The 20,617-nt window shown below is 39.6% G+C and overlaps 1 protein-coding gene across 2 annotated transcripts in view; it reads left to right on the top strand.

Moving 5' to 3' along the window:
* wipi2 (WD repeat domain, phosphoinositide interacting 2) overlaps positions 1-20,617 on the top strand; it is a 61,656-nt gene that overhangs the window by 16,212 nt on the left and 24,827 nt on the right. Inside the window, exons 2-5 of one of the 2 annotated variants that reach the window (XM_020520377.2) lie at positions 7,044-7,126; positions 7,880-8,049; positions 12,375-12,471; positions 18,327-18,424. In XM_020520377.2, coding sequence (XP_020375966.2) covers positions 7,044-7,126; positions 7,880-8,049; positions 12,375-12,471; positions 18,327-18,424 — 448 coding nt within the window. Of the gene's footprint in view, positions 1-7,043; positions 7,127-7,879; positions 8,050-9,563; positions 9,656-12,374; positions 12,472-18,326; positions 18,425-20,617 lie in introns of those variants that run through there. The other variant, XM_048609617.1, reaches the window with a different exon arrangement.

Below are 20,617 nucleotides of genomic sequence, written 5' to 3' on the forward strand. Positions count from 1 at the left end.
AGAAGGGTCTAGGCCGAAACGTCAGCCTTCCTGCTCCTCTGATGCTGTTTGGCCTGCTGTGTTCATCCAGCTCTACACCTTGTTATCTCAGATTCTCCAGCATCTGCAGTTCCTACTATCTCTTGCATATTTTGTTGTTTTTGTCTGACAGGTCACATCGTCTGGTGCTTTTCACCATTCAGCATAAAAGAGAACATTAGATATAGTTACGTATTCCCTGGTTTGAGAAGTCTGTACTTGTCTAAATCTTGCTTTTGGTTCCAATATCCAAGCTTCCTTTTTTAATGATGAATGTATTCAATATCTTTCTTTGCCTCACCCTGCCACCTCAGGTATTTGGCTAATTTCTGTAGGAGCTGTATCAGCTGTGTATGTTTTCATTTTCTTCTTAAAAATATTTTGCCTTCCTTGCTGGTTTCTTAAATATTTTTTTAAAAGTTTAGTTGCAGTCTTACAGATTCATCCTTAAGATCTTGTTATTCCTGTGCCGGGTTTTAAATTCTTTTCCTGTGATCTCAGTAATTTATCTAGGCCAATTTTCCAGTCTGCTGTTGTAAAGCTTTGTGTCATTTTTCACTAGGATCATAAATTTTCATTTGTACTTTTAAAGTTGACCAACTTTAAAATTTTATAACTGGGAACGTGAGATATGAATACAATAAAGCATCAATTGGAGTCAAGACTTGGATTTGTATAGCATGATCATTATTGATACGTTTCAAAACTCTGGACGTGTGTAGTTACTTTAGTTAAATCAGCTAGTTCTGCAGCTAGTTTGAAGCATTGGGGTATCAGGAAATAATGCTATCCAGGATAACTTGTTGCTCCTCTTCAACTAGTTTCGTGGGATTGTCAATGTTGAACCAAAAAATTCTTACATGAATCTATTAACAGCCAGTTACTATGTCTCCCAAGATTCTAACAAACTGGTCCTCGTTCTCATCTATACTTTGCTTTCTTCCTCTGGTGTTATCCTCACTTCTTCTGTATTGTTGTATTTCTGCCTGATTCTGATGTACAGTTCTTGGACCATCAACAGCAATATGGAAGCAAATCTTTCCTGATTCTTTTGAAGCAGCTGGCCAAGTAGGGTGGTATTTTGTCTGTTTTTCTCGAAACCTGTATTGTCTGTTATAATTCTCTGTGGCTTTGCGATGTGTAACTAATCTTGCTCAAAAGTCAAAGTTGGAGATTCTTAGTATTGGATGAAAAACATGTTGATTCCTAATCTTTCCATAAGGTCATAAGATATTGGAGCAGAATTAGGCCATTTGGCCCATTGAGTCTGCTCTGCTATTCTATCATGGTTGATATGTTTCTCGACAACGTTCTCCTGCCTTCTCCCTATAACACTTAATGCCCTTACCAATCAAAAACCTATCTGACTCTGTCCTAAATACACTCAATCACTTGGCCTCCACAGCCCTCTGTGGCAATGTGTTCCACAGATTAACCACCTTCTGGCTGAAAAAATTCCTCCTCGTCTCAGTTATAAAGAGTCATCCCTTCACTCTGAGGCTGCTCCCTCAGGTCCTAGTCTCTTCTCCTAGTGGAACCATCTTCTTGACGTCCATTCTATCCCGGCCTTCCAGTATTCTAAGTTTCAATGAGATCCACCACCCAAACCCCACTGAGTACAGACCCAGAGTCCTCAACCGCTCCTCATATGACAAGCCCTTCATCCCTAGGATCATTCTTCTAAACCTCCTCTGGACTCTTTTGAATACCAGTGCATTTTTTCCTTAGATATGAGGCCCAAACTGCTCATAGTATTCCAAATGTGGTTTGACCTGAGGCTTGTACAGCCTCAGCAGAACATAATTGCTCTTGTATTCTAGCTCTCGTGAAATAAATGCTAACATTGGTGTTTAGAAAATCTAAAGCAATGAGCCTGCATGTTAGCTTTAAGAGAATCCTGAATTTGGACTCCTAAGTCTCTTTATGCTTCAGATTTCAGAAGCGTTTCCTCATTTAGAAAATAGTCAATGTATGTATCCTTTCTGCCAGAGTGCACTACTTCACACTTTCCCACATTTATATTCCATCTGCCACTTGTACACTGTCTTAGCCTGTCCATGTCCTTCTGCAGCCTGTCCCTCCATCTATTTTTGTCATTTGCAAACTTAGCAACAACGCCTCCGTTCCTTTGTCCTGATCATTAATGTATAACGTGAGTAGTTGTGGTCTTGCCACGGACCCCTGTGGCACTCCACTAGTTACTGGCTGTCATCTCGAAAAAGACCCTTTATCCCTACTACTCTGTCCTTTGGCAGTGAGTTAATCCTTTATCTGTGCCAGTACCCTGCCCCTAATAACATGGACTGTATCTTATTTTGCAGTCTCCTGTGTGGTACCTTGTCAAAGGCCTTCTGGAAATATATTTATATCCCATCTACTGGTTAGTCTTTTTGTTTAACTTGCTCATTACCACCCCAAAGAGTTCTAACAGATTTGGCAGACATAACCTCCCCTTGAAAAAGCCTTTCTGTCTCAATCCTTGCCATGCACTTTCAAGTATTCCACAATCTCAGGCTTAATAAGTGACTCTAAAATCTTACCAATGCCTGAGGTCAGGCTAACCAGCTTACAGTTTCCTGTCTACTGACTGCCTCCATCCTTAAACAGGGGTGTTACATTAGCCATTTTCCAGTCCTCTTGGACCCTCCCTGACTCCAGTGATTCCTGAAAGATCGCCAGCTATCTCCTTCAGAAGTCTTCGGTGTAGCCCATACTGTCCGGATGATTTATCCAACTTCCCCAGTGCCTTCTCTTTGTTGATGGCCACTACACTCACCTCTGCCCTCCTGACTCTCGAATTCAGGTGTGCTGCTGGTGTCTTCCACAGTGAAAACTGATACAAAGTACCAATTCAGTTCCTCTGCCATTTCTTTGTTCCCCTTTTACTACTTATGCAGCCTTGTTTTCTCGCAGCCTAATGTTGACTGCTGCCTCCCTCTTACCTTTCAGATATGTAAAAATACGCTTGCAATCATCTTTTGTAATATTAGCCAACTTATTCTCATTTCATTTTGTTCCCCCTTATTGCTTCATTTTTAGTAATCCTCTGGTTTTTAAAAGCTTCCCAATCATTTTCACCACATTGTATGCTTTTATGCTGTCCCTTACTTCCCTTGTCAGCTACAGATAACAAGGTGTGGAGCTGGATGAACACAACAGGCCAGGCAGCATCAGAGGAGCAGGAAAGCTGACGTTTCGGGTCTGGATTTAAAAGACATTTTGGACAGATATATGAATAGGAAGGGAAAGGGTCTGTTTCTGTGCTGTACATCTCTTATGAGTATGACTATGACTATGACTATGACTATGACCCTTCGATTGCCTCATCCTGCCCTTAGTGTGCTTCTTCTTCCTTGGGCTGAATTTCTGCTGTTCCTCCTGAATTACATGCAGAAATTCCTGTCATTGCTGCTCTGCTATCTTCCCTGCTCAGCTTACCTCCCAGTCAACTCTGGCCAACTCCTCCCTTGTGTCTTTGTTACCATTACTCAATTGTATCGCCACTACATCGCATTCAATTTTCTCCATCACAGACTGCAGAGTTAATTCTATTGTATGGTTGCTGCCACTGCCAAAAAAAAATGAGCATTTCCTTCACCTTAAACTCTCTAATCAAGTCTGCCTCATTACACATCAAATCCAGAACCGCTCGTTCCATCGTGGGCTTTACCACAAGCTGTTCCATTCTTGTAGACGTTCCACAAACACCTTTTCTTGAGATCTGCCACTAACTTGATTTTCCCAGTCCCTCACTATATTGAAGACCCCCAGGATTATTGTCTTAGTGCCTTTCTTTTTCCTGATTTATTTTCTTCCCCAAATCCTGATTGCTGCTAGGAGGCCTGTACATAACTCCCCATCAGGCGTCTTTTTCCTTTGCAGTTCTTGAACTCTGCTCACACAGATTCTCTGCCATCTGATTCAATATCACTTCTTGCTATCAAATTTTAGTTTCATTTCTTCAAAGGAAACCCTTCCCCAAAAAATAATTGCCTATCATCTCAATAGGACGCATATCCTTGGATATTCAGTTCCCAGCCCTGATCCCTTTGCAGCCATGTCTCTGTAATACCCACAACACTGTACTTGCCAATTTCAATCTGCGCTACAAGCTCATTTATCTTGTTTCATGTACTGCATGTGTTTCTTTCAATACCCTCAGCCCTGTGTTGATTGCCTCCCTTCTCATAATTTCTCCTCATCTGCTGTGCCTGAAGTTAGATTTCTGAGCCTTCTATGCTCTCTGTCCTATTACTTGTTCTAGAAACGTTAATGTCCTCTGAGCCCCCCACCCCTTCATTAACTTTTTCCATAATTTTCAATGCAACTGAACCTATCATCCCACTCTTTAGTTTTTAAAGCCCTATCCATTGCCCTAGTTATGCTCCTTGCCAGGACTTTGATCCCAGCATGATTTAAGGTGGAGCTCATCCTCCTTCCCTGGTACTCGTTGCATGATTTTGAACTGTTTCTCCCACACTAATCTTTGAGTCACACACTTATCTTTTAAACTCTTTTGACTCTGTGCCAATTTGCTTGTGGCTCAGGTAGTAATCCAGAGATTATTGCCGCCTTTTGCTTCTGCTTTTTAGTTTAGACCCTTGCTGTTCATAATCCCTCAGCAGAACCTCTCTTCTGTTTCTGCCTATTTGTTGGTACTTAGATGGACCACGACAACTGAATCTTCCCCTCCCACTTCTAGTTCCTTCAGCCCTGATGAGGGATCCTGAACCCGGGCAACAAGCAGGCAACACAGCCTTCAGAACTCTCAGTCTTGCCTGCAGAGTACGGTGTCTATTCCCCTGACAATACTATCTCTAATTTACAACTACATTTCTCTTTTCTCCCTTCTCTTGAATGACTTTCTGTACCAAGGTGGTGTGGTCGATTTGCTCATTCTTTGTACAGCCCCCACTCTAATCCACACAGGGAGCAAGAATCTCAGCTCTTGAGCTTTTCTAATAGTTATGAGGTTCCTTCATCGTTACCTCCTGGATCCCTCTACCTGCCTTGCTTGTAGTCACACTGTCCCGTCCCTGACCAAATTAGAGGTAGTTGATCTAAGGAGTGTGTCAGCTTTTTTTTTGTGGTGAGCCCCTCATCCTTGGCTTCAGTTTATCCTGTTAAAGAAAAAAACGTTGCTAACTATGAGCCAAAAATAGAGCAAAAAGCACCTCTTCGCCTCTTCCCCTCTACACCTAATTTCCACGTTGCCTCTAAATTCTTAGAACTGTATGCTCACTCAGCCTGTGTCTGACTCTGGATGTAATCTCTCCTCTCTGACTGTACAAAACATCCCTTTCTCCCCACTTTGAGAACTGCTCTCCTTAACATTTGATGTTAACCTATAGGCCAAGCTAAATTTAAAATGCAATATATTTAGAAACTGATAACATTGTACAAATGGAATTTCATTTCTAGCAAATATTTTTCTCCATCAGTTCCTCTTCTTTTGTATGTAGTAGTATTCCATATCTAATACATGCTGTCCACTGCAGTTTCCTTGTGTAAGCATTGGTAAGTTTTCTTTTATTGTGGAGACAGCAGAGACAGATGAGCCGTGTTATTCCCGGATATTAGCACATCTGCACTTGGATCCTGGAAATCTGTCATGAGTGGAATTTTTTGGTTCTCAAGCACTGAAACGCAAGGACCTCCCAATTTGTGATATTCCACAGTTAAAACTGTAGTCTCTTTATTCATTAAATCGGGGGTAAGTAGGAACCTCTTGGTCCTCGATTTTAAGTGTTATATATTTGCCATTCGTATCATTTCAAGTAGTCTGGTTATGAGGAGTGTGACAAAAAATGAAGGAATCCCTTTTATCTAGCTTTTGTAAAACCGGAAGCAGCTAGAATTCTGTCCACATTTGACTAGTTGCAGATGTTGCACAATTAGTTAGTTGTCTTCAAAACTTGAGGGAGAACCCATACTATTTTTGAGCAAACGCAGAATGTAGAACATTTTAGTTTGGTTGTAGAGTCATACAGCATGGAAATAGACCCTTCGGTCCAACGAATCCACACCGACCATGTTACCAAACCAAACTAGTCCCACTTGCCTGTGTTTGGTCCATATCCCTCCAAACCTTTTCCTATTTATGTATTTATCCAAATGTCTTTTAAACTTTGTAACCATACCTGCATCCACCACTTGCTTTGGTATATGGTATTCACTTTTTTCTTTACCAGACCGTGGTCGAGTTTGTTATTTTTTCTTAATATTTAAAGAGCTATACCGGCAAGACAGTTTAGAAGGTCAGAATGATATAGCAGTATCATTCCTACCACTGAATCCAGGCGTGTGTGGATTCAAGTCCCACCTGCTCCAGGGATGAGCAATATTTAGGCCCTCTTTGGCGCAATGATAATGTCCTTAACTTTGGACCGAGGGGCCCAGGTTCAAGCCCCGCTTGCTGGTGTTTAATACCTTCTCTGCACAGGTTGATTAGAAAAATAGGTTAAATTTTTAAAAAAAGGTCAGAACACACACTTCTAAAACATTAGAAAGTCAGAGGAAAGAACGTTCACATAAAAGTCATTTACGCAAGAGTCTTAGGAACTAGTTTGAGATATTTTATTGCTTAACTTTCAAGTAACTAGAAATATTTCTACAGTCAGTGTATGTATGTTCAGTAAACTTGCTTAATCAAGCCTAAAACAAGATCTGATGTGAAGTTACACCATTATTAAAGGGAAAGATTTATGCAGTTTTACACAGGAATGGCATACTTTCGGCGACTAAAATAATTAACAAAAAGGTCATTTTGCTCATTATTCTGAGGGAATTACTAAAGCTAACCTAGCTATCGAGCCTAATGCATTCTCAAAGGCAGCTGTGAGTGAAATAAGATATGGGAATGCAGTGTAAAATCTGGAAAAGACTCTGTCGTATGTGGCAGGATAAATCCTGTCTTTGTGTACAATTAGATTACAGTAACTGTTATTGTCGAGCAGCCATTGATTAAAATTGACCTGCTTTCAGTTATCCATTGAAAGTGTTCTCTCGTTCTCCTTTCAAAATAGGTCTCTCGCTGTTGGTACCAAATCTGGTTACAAGTTTTTCTCACTATCATCAGTGGATAAATTGGAACAGATTTATGAATGCAGTAAGTGATCCTAATTGAATTACAGTTGTCCAAAGCAGTTTACAGTGCGGTGTAAATGCACAAGTTGCTGTGTTTCTTATTACTGTACTAATGTAATAAAAAACAATCACTCACCTTGAGGGGTAAATTATCTTTTGATACTTCCACTAACTCCAGTGAGGTAATTAGACATTCTAGATACACTATCTAGAAAATTATCATTTTGGGGAGGCCATATGCCATGATGAAAAAACACCGATTAAATAACCAATGTTTACAGAATGTTATCTGCCAACTAAAAACTGTACTTGTAGCATTCCTCTCTGTTACATAAAGAAAAAGACATGAAAGAAATTGTTCAATGAACACAACTATACTCTTACAGATGAATAATAACTTTGAGAGATCTGAGCGAATGATAATTCCTTGTATATAGCAAGTCACTTATTGGAAAATCATTGTTTTGAGGACCTGAGTAGGAGAAAATTATGAAACAAATATCCTTTGACTTAGGATTTTTTTTAACATGGAGCGTATTATAAATTAGCGCAATGATGGTGTTTTAACTAATTAACAAATAACCTAATAAGTAAAGTCTTGTTCGTTAATTGAAATGCAGTTGAGTCATTGTGTGGGAGAGAGGAATCAGTTTCGCTGAGAGAGCTGCAGTTAAATATATCTTACTGTTGGTAAAGGTTTAAATTCAGGAATTTTTAGAATTTTGTCACTGGTGTTGAATGTAATTTTTTTTTTCTCCTTAATGTTTATTTACAGCTGACACAGAAGATGTTTGTATTGTGGAACGATTGTTTTCCAGCAGTCTAGTAGCTATTGTGAGCCTTAAAGCACCCAGAAAGTTGAAGGTTTGTCACTTTAAGAAAGGAACAGAGATCTGCAACTACAGTTATTCTAATACAATCTTGGCAGTCAAGCTAAATAGACAGGTGAGGATCTGTGATATAATTTTTTAAAGCTATCTGGGTGGTAGTAGGGCTTAAGGAACCAAGGGTCTCATTGAAATTTAACAGTATTACTAAACTCGTACAAAAGTATACATGTCCTTTAAATGTGACACGATTTTTCCACACACCATGTTATGCTTGAGCTTGTTCAGGCTTATATGCGTCTCAATCCTTCTAGCTTTGCCTCTAAAGGTCGGTGGCACTGTCATGATGTCTTTCATATTTGTTCCCAACAAAACTTGTGCAAACATTGTCCCCTCTGCTCCTTCCTCTAATTGTTGGTGTATCTAACCTCTTCCTCTACTGATTCTGCCCATCACTAGTCCTTCCCATCCATGCAACCCACTGAAGTGCTGCTGAATGTTTTGCTGCATTTCTTTCTATTTATGAGAAACTATTTGTATAGAGTTAAAAATATTCACCATCGGTAAGTACTCAAATTGTGCCATAAAACCTCGTAAGCACAGATAGCTGATGAGTACAACAGGATGAGTCACTTCTTAGGCTGTGGTCAAAGCTAATACCTTATGAACAAAAAGCTTGGGCTCTTGCCTTTTTTAATATTTTTGGCAAATTGTTCTCTTAGATACATTTTTAACACTGGCATCAAACCTTTTGGTGTGCGTGGTCTGAGAGCTTGCTGCTTCTTTTGGTTACAAAAGTCCAAACAGTCTCCATCTAATACCACTGCCTTCTGCCTAGCTGAATTTTTTAGACTGAAAACCATCTTTCAATTCCACTCCCATCTCCTTCAATTGTACTCCCTTCCTCCAAAGAAAAGATGTTGCTGTGGCTATTCACATGAATGGTAACTATGCCTGTCTTATTGTAGGTATATGGAACATTTCTTGTCCCAGTTTTACATGGGCAGTTTCCCTTGACTGTCCGATACATCAATGACTGTACCATGTCACTTCCACTTCTCACCCTAAATTGGAAACCTTTTCAGCTATTCTTCTAATTTCCAGCCTTTTTCACCTTTACATGGTCTGTCACTGAGTCTTCCCATCTCTTCCTTGATGATATGCAGACAAACCAATATTCATTATAAGACCACTGACTCTCAAAGCTACCATGACTACACTTCCTCACATCCCACTTCCTGTGAGGACTTCATTCCAGTTTGCTAGATTTTTTTCCCCCTCTGCTTCTCAGGGTGGAGCCTTTCATCTTACTGCTTCTGATATGTCTTTTCCTTAACTGAAAATTATGCTCTTCCATGATTGACGGAGCTCGAGACTGTTGGTTGCATTTCATGCACTTGCCCCTTCCATCTCTTCTAAAATCACATCAGGGTTTCCCTTGTCCTTATCCACAACCAGCCATTCTCCATTATTTCTGCCACTTCCAGAATGCTGCTTCAAATGCATCCTCCCCTGTCCTTTCAGCATTCTAAAGGCACCTCATTTTTCGATTGTTTGACCTGGCAAAGGTCATAATCTGCCCAATTTTGCTTACTTTTAATTTGTCTATTTTTCTTTTCTTTCTTTCATTTTCAGACAATAGCTGTATATTTTCTAATCAACGAATTCAGTGATATTATGCACTTCAGGAGGTGGGATTTGAACCCAGGCCCCTTGGCTCAGAGGTAGGGATACTACCACTGCCACAGGCAACCTATCGAACAGCATCTATTCATGATTATAAAATTCTCACCATCTGTAGACACATCTTCGTTGCATATATTTAGGAAGGCAAGGGAGATGGATTATGAAAGTAAGGAAGTTTTGCTATATCTGTGCAGCTCTTGATAGGACCGCAACTAAAGCAGCACATTCAGTTTTAGTTTCCTGCTTAAGATATAAATACAATGGAAGCAGTTCAGACAAGGTTCACTAGGTTGATTTTCTGGGATGAAGGCTTGTTTTATGAAAGCTTGACCAGATTAACATGCTGTCATTTGGAGTTTAGAAGAATGAAGTTTTTAATTCGCTCATGGAACGTCAGCTTTGCTGGCTGGGCCTGTGTTTTATTGCTCGTCCCTAATAGCTCTTTAGAAGGTTGTGGTGAGCTGCTTTCTTGAACCATTGTGATCCATGTACTCTAGGTGGATCCACGATGTCATTAGGGAGGAAATTCGAGCATTCTGAGCAAAGGCTCTGAAAGAATGATGTATTTCCAAGTGAGTGGCTTAGAGAGGAACTTGCAGCTGGTGATGTTCCCATATATCTGCTGCCCTTGAACTTCTAGGTGTTAGTGGTCATGGGTGTTTCATCGCATCCCTGACTTGGTGGATGGGCTCTGAGGAGTCAGGAGGTGAGTTGCTCGCTGCAGTATTTCTATCCGTTGACTTGCTAATATAGCCATTGCATTTATATGGCAAGTCCAGTTCAGTTTCTTGTTGATGGTAACCCCCAGCTTGTTGATAGTGGGGATTTTCAGTGATGGTAACACAATTGAAAGTCATGGGATGGTGGTCAGATTCTCTTATTGGAAAACCTGATTGCCAGGTATTTGGGTTATAATAATGTTACTTGCCACTCATCAACCCAAACATGGATATAGTCTAGGTCTTAGTCCATGTTCAAATGGAACATTTCCAAATCTATTTCAGCCCCTTGTTCTTATGTCACTTGTCCTGTTATCACTCCCTTTGGCCTTGGACCATGAACACTACTTTGCCATTTACTCTCTCCTGCCCTCCACTCCATCAAAGACATTGCCTTTTGTTTCTTCCCTCCCTGAACTTGCTCAAAACATTTTCCAATGTTTTCTGGCTATGGAAGGTTGCACACTTGAAACATTAACTCTTTCTTTCTTGTTACAGATGTTGCCAGACCTGCTGAGCATTTCCAACACTTTTTGTCTTTCCAACATATGTATTTTTGTGTGTGTGCGTGTTAGATCTGTGTAATTTAATGTATCATGGAGATTTTAAGATTGTAATCTAATTGAATCATCACCAGAACCAAGAGATATAATCCTCTATACAGTCTTTGTTTTCATAACATATGCAGTCTAGAGTTTCTAGGGTTATGTAAAGTGTTATTTTTCCCTGTCACAGATTGTCTAACTACTGGCATTTAATTCACAATGGTGCATCAGTGTTAGTATTTGGATAGCTATGTGGTGAAGGATAGAACTGGAGCCTGGTCTTGATCCACTTAAGAGCTTCTAATGTCAGAGGCGTACTTTTATGTATCATGCATCTCCAACTAACAACCAATCTTTTAACCTGCTCCTATAGAAAATATGTTTTTAATGGGCCTGTTTTGATTTATTACGACACACCTCTATAGCTGTTGAGACTTAAACCATGCTTCTATATGGGCAGAGAGAAGCCACCATAATTGCTAATTATCATCTGTTTACAATTAACCCAAATTGATATACAATTTAACACATCCGCATGAATAATTCTTATTTACAATATAACTGATTTAATTAAATTGCTAATTTTTAATAGTTAGCCAGGAAATAATTAAATATAAAGAAAAAAGATGTGATTGTGTTTTTGAGTATCAGATCAAGATGCTGTCTTATAATTGAATTATCAGGTGAAATAGCACGAAAAAAACTCATTTGGCTCATCATACTGGGCCATATCTTTGAAAGAGCTGTTGAATAAGTCCCACATATTGCTGTTTTCCCCATGTATTATCCATTTGTTCTTTTTCTGGTATTCATCCAATTCCTTTTTAAAAGTTACAATCAAGTCTGCATCCACTGCTCCTTCAGACAGTGCATTCTAAGATCATGGAAATTTACTACATAATTTTCTTTTGCCAGTTACCTTAAATTTGCATCATTTGATTACACTCTCTTTCAAGTTTGTTACAGTTTTAAAGTTACACTACTGTGTGGTATGGCTGCAACTTTTTGCCGCAGCTTATATTAATAATAGATCCAATCTAAACAAAATGTTGAACCTTCTGCAACCAAAATGTATTCTATGGGACATTCACTGGAACAGTTTGTGTTCAGGTGGAATTTTGACAATGGCTTGACTATATTTAGCATGTTGATATTTAGAGTAGTTAGTAAGAACATTTTGTCTGCATCAGGAGTATTTTGTGGTAACATTGAATAAAACAAAGTTTAGAATGTTTTATTTTTAAATCCCAACACCTGTAGAGGGCAAACTTGCAGCTTTATGGCTTTGAGCACTGAAAGACCTTTGCAGATGACAAAATGTGTACATTTCCTCCACAATCCTTCAATAATTGAATTCCAACCTCATAGAATGTTAACAATAGAGTCCTGTCATCTCTTTGACTTAAACCAGTAATGATATTAGTTTTTTGTTTTGTGATATCAGAGTGCTGCTGTTCTCCCAGGCTAATATTGACTTGTTTTCTCTCATGTAGAGATTGATAGTATGCCTAGAAGAGAGTTTGTACATTCACAATATCCGAGATATGAAAGTACTGCATACGATCCGAGAAACTCCTCCAAACCCTACAGGTAATTCTTACACAGCACATTTTGATTATTATCTCAAAAACTGAGGCAGTGGGTTTATGTGCCAGCTTTCCTTCAGAGCCATTTGGATATATCTTCCTAGTGAAGAAAGCAGTGAACTTATTCAACTAAAAGTAGTATCCAGTATGCACTGATATAACGTGGAAAATAGTATTTACCTGAAGTGATTTAAAGCTTTTCACTCTTAATTGGAGCTAATTTAGGGTAAGAGTATTTCCCTGATAACACCTGCCCACTGAGTTCAAGTTAATCAATCTGCCAAATGCTCAGGTTTGGGTCTGTAGAATTGACATTGTCTCACAGGGAAAGAAAAATGTTACCTTCCTCCAAATAGCCTGCTTAATTTTAATAAGCCTTAGCCATGCTATTTAAAATTATCATTTAAAGTTATACCTTAAAATCTTGAGTAAGAAAGATATATTTTCTGTTACTGGGAAAATATAAACCTTTTTTGAGAAGTAAAATCTTAGTATTGGTAATATTTCTGAATTTTCTGTGAATTTTTTTTAAACTTGGATTCCTCCTGCTTTACTCCTGTTACCCCTCATATAGTTCCTCCCAGTTTCAGAAAGATTCCTTAATTAATTTGAGGTTCTATCTAGCCCCTGTATTTGCAGTGTTTTATAATCATGTATGGATAATTCCTTTCATCTCACATATTCTTTTCAAGCATACACCTTTGATAAGAATTCTTTTCAAGCATACACCTTTGATAAGATTGTATCACTAAAGCTGTTCAATTTCTCTGCCTTTGTCTGTCCTACTTTCTAATGGTATTCATGTGATGAGGATCTTTGCTATCTGTTGGATTGACCCCTTGTGGTGCAGTGGTAGTGTCCCTAACCCTGGACTAAGAGGCCTGAGTTAAAGTCCCACCTGTTCCAGATGTGTGTAATAACATCTCTGAATGGGTTGATTAGGAAAATAGGTTTTTCAAAGATACAAATTGGATTGGTGAGGGCTCTTGTAGTGCAGATTCATGTCCCACCTGCCCCAGAGGTATGTAATAACACATCTGAATAGTTTGGTTAGAAAATACCTATCAATTGTATGGGTTCCAGTATTCCTCTTAATATTAATACTATTTTCATGCCTAGGTGTGATGCTGCTAAATCTCTTCTCCGTTTTTTCCTTCATTGATTAAACTATTGTTCATATCTCTTTGTTGTCTGTGCTTGCTTAAAAGACTGTGTGTGTGTGTGTGTGTGTGTGTGTGTGTGTGTGTGTGTGTGTGTGTGTGCGCGCGCGCGCGCACGCCATGTCCCCTCTAGGTGTATCCTGTTTTCAAAGTGGACCTTTCTGACTTTTCCTGATAGTTGCAGAGGTGTCTTTAATCGTCAATCCTTTTGACTCTTTACCTTTTAATTTTTTCAATATTTTGCTGTCCTAATTAGTTATGCTTCTTCATCAATTAAACCTGTATTCCTAACCATATATCATCACAATTCTACTTGTCTGATCATCTTTTTAAAAAAAAAATCATGTCAAATCACTTGTAATTGAATAATACTGACAACTTCAAGTATTCATGATGAGCTCCAATTCAGTCACAGTATGCAGGAAGCAAAATAAATACCAAGCAAAGCTGAAATAAGGACAGAAGTTCTGGGACAACTCAGTAGATCAGGTAGCATCTTTGGAGAGCAGCAGAGTTAATGTTTCACGTTGATGACCTTTTCTGTCAAAACAGTTCAGATGAAGGGTTATTGACCTGAAATGTTAATTTACTTTATTTCTGTCCACAGATACAAAATAATGCAGATGGTTTTCCCAAACCCATAGGCAACTGCTGTTGTTATTGGCCGTGCCTGAAGGCAGGCACTCTATTTGTCTTTACTTGTCTTTACAATGACTGCAAAATAAATTTGAATGTTTTACCCAGTTACCAATATGACTAGTTAAATACTTTTTAGAATAAAAACATTTATCAGCTAGGTTTCTTTTAATAAAACAGCAAAATGTTAAGTTATTTTGAAATCTTGTTTGAGACGGGGATAACCACAGGGGACTCCCGCACAACCTGTCTCCCTCTCCTACCTTTCCTGACGGTAACCCATCTACCTGACTGTGTCTTTTTTTTTCACCTTCCTAAAGTAGCCAACCATCACACCCCCTAACTTCTGTAAATTCCTCATTGCCCGTAACAGCTGCTGCAACAGATGCAATAGGATTTGCAACTAAGTGCACTTCCTACAGACATAATCATCAGTAACATAGAAGCTTTCCTTAATCTCCCACATCCAACAGGTAGTACGCATCATTCTACTGAAGACCATCTTTGTATCTTAACTATCTACAGACCCAGAAAATACCACAATCTTACTGCTGTAAAAAAAAAAAAACAGCTCCAGGCTAACTTAGTACCTATATTTTATATTTTTATAGTTTAATCAAGAGACAGATCTCAATAAAACAAATAATCAAAAGAAAACCCACTCTATTCACTACTGTAGCTTTATAAAATAAACTGTAAGGTTAAACTTTTTAAAAAAAAAAAAAAAAAAAGCCACTTAGCTGCTCCTCTGCTGTGAGCTCTGCCACACGGGTTTCTCCAAGATCAGCTTTGAATTTCACTGTTTAATTTTTCTTAGATGAACTCCACTATCCAGAGATACTTGAAATCTAACAGCAGAGGCAGTAGCTGTGCACGTTCACTGCTGGGTCAGACAGCAGTGTAAGCTAAATTGATAAATCCCTGGGACCTGGTCAGGTATATCCTAGAATTCTGTGGGAAGCTAGGGAAGTGACTGCTGGGCCCCTTGCTGAGATATTTGGATCATTGATGGCCACAGGTAAGATGCTGGAAGATTGGAGGTTGGCTGAGGTGGTGTGACTATTTAAGAAAGGTGGTAAGGAAAAGCCAGGGAACTATAGACTGGTGAGCCTGACATTGGTGGCAGGTATGTTGTTGGAGGGAATCCTGAGGGAACAAGATTTACATGTATTTGGAAAGGCAAGGACTGATTGGAGATAGTCTGCATGGCTTTGTGCGTGGGAAATTGTGTCTCACTAACTTGATTGAGTTTTTTGAAGAAGTAATCAAGAGGATTGATGAGGATAGAGTGGTGGATGTGATCTGTTCGGACTTCAGTAAGGTGTTTGACAAGGTTCCTCCTCGCAGACTGATTAGCAAGGTTAGATCCCATTGAATACAGGGAGAACTGGCTTGAAGGTAGAAGATAGAGGGTGGCATTGGAGGGTTGCTTTTCAGATTGGAGGCCTGTGACCAGTGGTGTGCCATATGGATTGGTGCTGGTTCCACTGCCTTTTGTCATTTTATATAAATGATTTGGATGTGAACATAGGAGGTATGGTTAGTAAGTTTGCAGATGACACCAAAATTGGACGTGTAGTGGACAGAATACAATAGGATCTTGATCAGATGGAGTTTAATTTAGATAAATGTGAGGTGCTGCATTTTGGAAAGGCAAATCAGGGCAGGGCTGATACACTTAAAGGTAAGGTCCTGGGGAGTGTTGCTGAACAAAGAGACCTTGGAGCGCACGTTCATTGTTCTTGAAAGTGGAGTCACAGGTAGATAGAATAGTGAAGAAGACGTTTGGTATGCTTGCCTTTATTGGTCAGTGCATCGAGTACAGGAGTTGGGAGGTTATGTTGCGGCTGTACAGGACATTGGTTAGGCCAGTGTTGGAATACTGTGTGCAGTTCTGGTCTCCCTGCTATAGGAGGGATATTGTGAAACTTTGGGTTTCACAAAAGGGCTCAGAAAAGATTTATGAGGATGTTGCCAGGGTTGGAGGATTTGAGCTACAGGGTGAGGCTGAATAGGCTGGGGCCGTTTTCCCTGGAGCATTGAAGGCTCCGGGGTGACCTTATTAGAGGTTTATAAAATCATGAGGGACATTGATAGAGTAAGTAGACAAGTCTGTTCCCCGGGGTGGTGGAGTCCAAAAGTAGAGGGCATAAGTTTAAGGTGAGAGGGGAAAGATTTAAAAGGGAGCTAAGGGGCACCTTTTTCACCCAGCATGTGGTGCATATATGGAATGAGCTGCCAGAGGAAGTGATGGAGGCTGGTACCATTACAACATTTAAAAGGCATCCGGATAGGTATCCGAACAGGAAGGGTCTAGAGAGTTATGGGCCCAGTGCTCACAAATGGGACTAGATTTATCTAGGATATTTGGTTGGCGTGGATGAATTGGACTGAAGGGTCTGTTTCCGTGCTGTACATCTTCATGACTCTATGACTGTATCTTGAAAATGAGATTTATTTGGTAAAAGTATAAAGTTAATTAACACAATTTGAACTATGAAAGCATAAACCACACTTGGAATATTGTGTTCAGTTCCGGTCACCTCATTATAGGAAGGATGTGGAAGCTTTAGACAGGGTGCAGAGGAGATTTACCACGATGCTGCCTGGTCTGGAGGGCAGGCCTTATGAGGAAAGGTTGAGAGAGCTCGGGCTTTTTTCATTGGAGTGAAGAAGGACGAGAGGTGACTTGATAAAGGTGTACAAGATGATGAGAGGCATAGATAGAGTGGATAGTCAGAGACTTTTTCCCAGGGTGGAATTGACTATTACGAGGGGGCATAATTTTAAGGTGATTGGAGGAAGGTGTAGGGGAGATGTCAGAGGTAGGTTCTTTACACAGAATGGTGGGCACTTGGAATGCGCTGCCGGCAGTGGCAGTGGTAGTGGAGTCACATACATTAGAGACATTTAAGTGACTCTTGGATAGGCACATGGATGATAGTATAATGTAGGGTATGCTGGGTAGATTGATCTTAGTAGGATAATAGGTCGGCACAACATCATGGGCCAAAGGGGCTGTACTGTTCTATGTTCTATAAATAGCTATCCTTCTAAATACATTAATACACACGTGAACGCACACTCACACCAGGAAATAAGGGAGAAAGCAGGTTTCCCTCTGCACAGAGTTTCACTTTGGCCAAAAAATGTTTTATTTTCCCAACGATGGTTCATTCTTGCAGGCAAAAGGATAAGGTGTGGAATTTTCAAACAGTCTAGGCATGGTAGTCTGGCATGTATGGATGGGTGTCACTAAGCAAATGTAGTTATCTCTGGGATCTTTGCAAACCTGGTTTCCTCGGAAGCACAGTATTGAGAATTCCTCCTAGTACTGTTCGAAAGGATAGTTGGCTTTCATGCTGGGTTGGGTTCCACACAGAGGTGAGCACTGTTTATAGTTCAGGAGGTGTGCGAAGGTTTGAGTTGCACAAGGATTTTCCAGAAATGGGAGAACTAAGCTGGGAAGCTCTTTATGTTTCTTGAATTTGGTCACCAACTACCCAAAATAATATCCAAAGCAGGGTGAAGCCTGGTGGTCAGAAACCCAAGCACAGGGTCTCTAGTAAACAATCAGGAATCATAAGATTTGTTTGTGATTTTTGAGAAATGTCGTAGTTAAAAGAAAATCTAATGTTCTTTCTTTTACTTCTTTTTAAAAAAAAGTTAGATATTGACAATCCTCCAAACTTCATAAGTATGAAGCCTTCATAACACTGTCCGTATATAAAAATCAGTATTATACTGCTCAGATGACATTTTATTGCCTTTTCTTGGAGCTTGGAAGCTTTAACTGAATTCTGAAGGAGCTCAGGGTGCAGTGATCTAATTGAAAAGGGTAATGACAGTGGTTCTTTCCATGAAAATAAGGTTTTCACAGCCTTGGATAGATATAAACTGGGCTGTATTGTTTTATTATGGAACTTTAGTTAGACTTACACTACTTCATAAATGTGTACATTGTCTCCTGCTCTGCTGTACTATTATGTATATTCAGTCCTGAAGCACTTATGAAATTTACGAAATCCCCCTTAATAAAGACCACTTTTTTTTTTACGTTCAGGGCTATGTGCACTTTCCATTAATAATGATAATTGCTATCTTGCGTACCCTGGAAGTGCAACAATTGGGGAGGTACAAGTCTTCGATACTATCAATTTGGTAAGTAGTTACATATTGAGAAAGGCTGCATTAATTATTTATGTATTCAACTTGTACAATATTATTTGATGCAACTTTATAAATAATCTCATTTTTAGCATATACACATCCTTCTAAAATTGTCCAAAATTGATGCGTAGTTTGAACAGAATGATTTATCACCCAGCACTGCTGATTTGCAAACTACCTGGCTCTTCCCTCAGCTGAATATCATTGCCATGGCAAGAAAATTTAATTTGACACAATAACAAATTTAAATATTTATAGGGATTGGAATAGATATGGAGGACGTGTTGGATGAGGATTAGGTCAGTCGAGCAATTGTGTGATTAAAGAAGGAAGGTTGTGTGATGGAGTATCCAAAAGACGAAATTATTTTTGGTACACTACTAAAGAGTTAAATGATAGATGCAGGCTTGGGGAATGGAATTTCGAGAGACGCTTATTTTTAGTGATTGGAAGCTATGTTGGAGTGAAAGGCGTTGGGGTATTGTACAAGAAGCTGAACTCTCCAGAGGAGCTTCAAGATGGGATAGCAGGCTAGAAGTGGTTGCTATGTGTAAAATTAAACCAGGGAGGAATGGTGATTTTTGAAATGAACTGTCTGAATCTTCTGAGGAGTAACAGTCAATGACTGCATCTGTGCTCTACTATTTTGCAGTCGGGCTGAGCTCTGTATTTCTGGCAAAGACCTCTGATCCCAGCTTCAAAAATGGCAATGGTACCTCCAATCCAGCTGTTATCTCTCAGTATGGGACAGTCAAGGAAAGTCAAGCCAGGCCCCCTTTTTATGGCAGCAATTGCCGTACTCGGTTAAGATTTAAATGTTTCAAAGTTGTTAATTCTGCTAGTTCCAGCTCTGATTCACAGCTGAAATTGTATATACTATTTTGGAAAATAATTTATTAATCATCCTGTGGCTAGCATTTCTGTTCGTGAAAATCCCCTCAGCCCCCAGTTTCATCTCCCTCCCTCGACCTGCAGAAGTGTCTATCTCTCTCCAACACCCACAACCTGACACTGCTTCACCATTTCGCATACCATCAACAATATTCTTTTTGTCTTGCCTTACAAAACTTCGCAGTTCACCCACCCTCATCCTGACAATGCTGCACCAGGCAGGTGCAGACATTCCAGCATGTGAATTACAGTGCGCAGTGAGATTGTGGTTTAGGAGGAGTGTGGAGGTCAGCACTGTTCTTGTTTTGGGGTGGATGGCCAGTGCTGGGACTAATGGGACATTTTTTAAATGTATATTTGTTTAGATGTATATTTGTTTATAGGATGTTGCCATTATCTACCAGGGCAGAATGTATTGTTCTGGTGAAATAGATTGTTAGCTGCTGCCTTGAATCAAAGGCCTACGGGTGTGAGAACACCCACTGTTTTGTTAGCAAGATATTTCCAGGATTTTGATCAAGTGACAGTGAAAGGAAGAGTGACACAGTTCCAAGTCAAGATGATGTGTGGCCTAGAGGGGAACGTGAAGGTTGTGGTGTTCCCAGACATCGACTGCCTTTGCCCTTCTTGTTGTGGACGTCACTGATTTAGAAACAAATATCTATCTTTTCTAAATACACAACACTGATTGTAGATAGAAGGGAAGGAAATTGGAGATCTTTTTGTTCTTTCCTTCCCTATTCATAACTGAGCCTCAAAAAATGCTGTAAATAGCCGTGCATTTATCTGTTGACTCAACTGACTCTTCTGAGGGGCCTAGAGTTGGGTTGATGGTTCATTTGGAGGTTAGTTTTCAAAAAAAAAGCTATATATTAACTTTATTGGACAGCATTGTAGTTTAAATCCTTGCCAGTTTGCTACTGGATCAAGGTTGAAACGAAACCCAGAGACCGAATGAGCACTGAAAGCATGAATTTATTTTCTCTTCTCTGGTGATTACTAATGATTCTGAGTTGGAGGTTTCAATTTCATTTCCTTTGAATTTAAACCCAGTTCTCCAAAATAAACGTTACAATCAGTGCATGAATGAAGAATTTTATCAATATTTGTTACTGTTTCTGTGATGCTTCTTCCAAAAATAACCAATTTGCATAGAGACCCTGCTTTATTCCAAATGATCCAGTCATTGCACAGTTTGAGTTTTGTACATGCTGTCAGCAGGCATGGATAGGGGTTGAGGTACAGTACAATTGCACCGTCCATGACTTCAAATGGCTAGTTAAATCTTGAGAT

Source organism: Rhincodon typus, chromosome 21, assembly GCF_021869965.1.
Source record: "Rhincodon typus isolate 14 chromosome 21, sRhiTyp1.1, whole genome shotgun sequence".
Classification (NCBI taxonomy): domain Eukaryota; kingdom Metazoa; phylum Chordata; class Chondrichthyes; order Orectolobiformes; family Rhincodontidae; genus Rhincodon; species Rhincodon typus.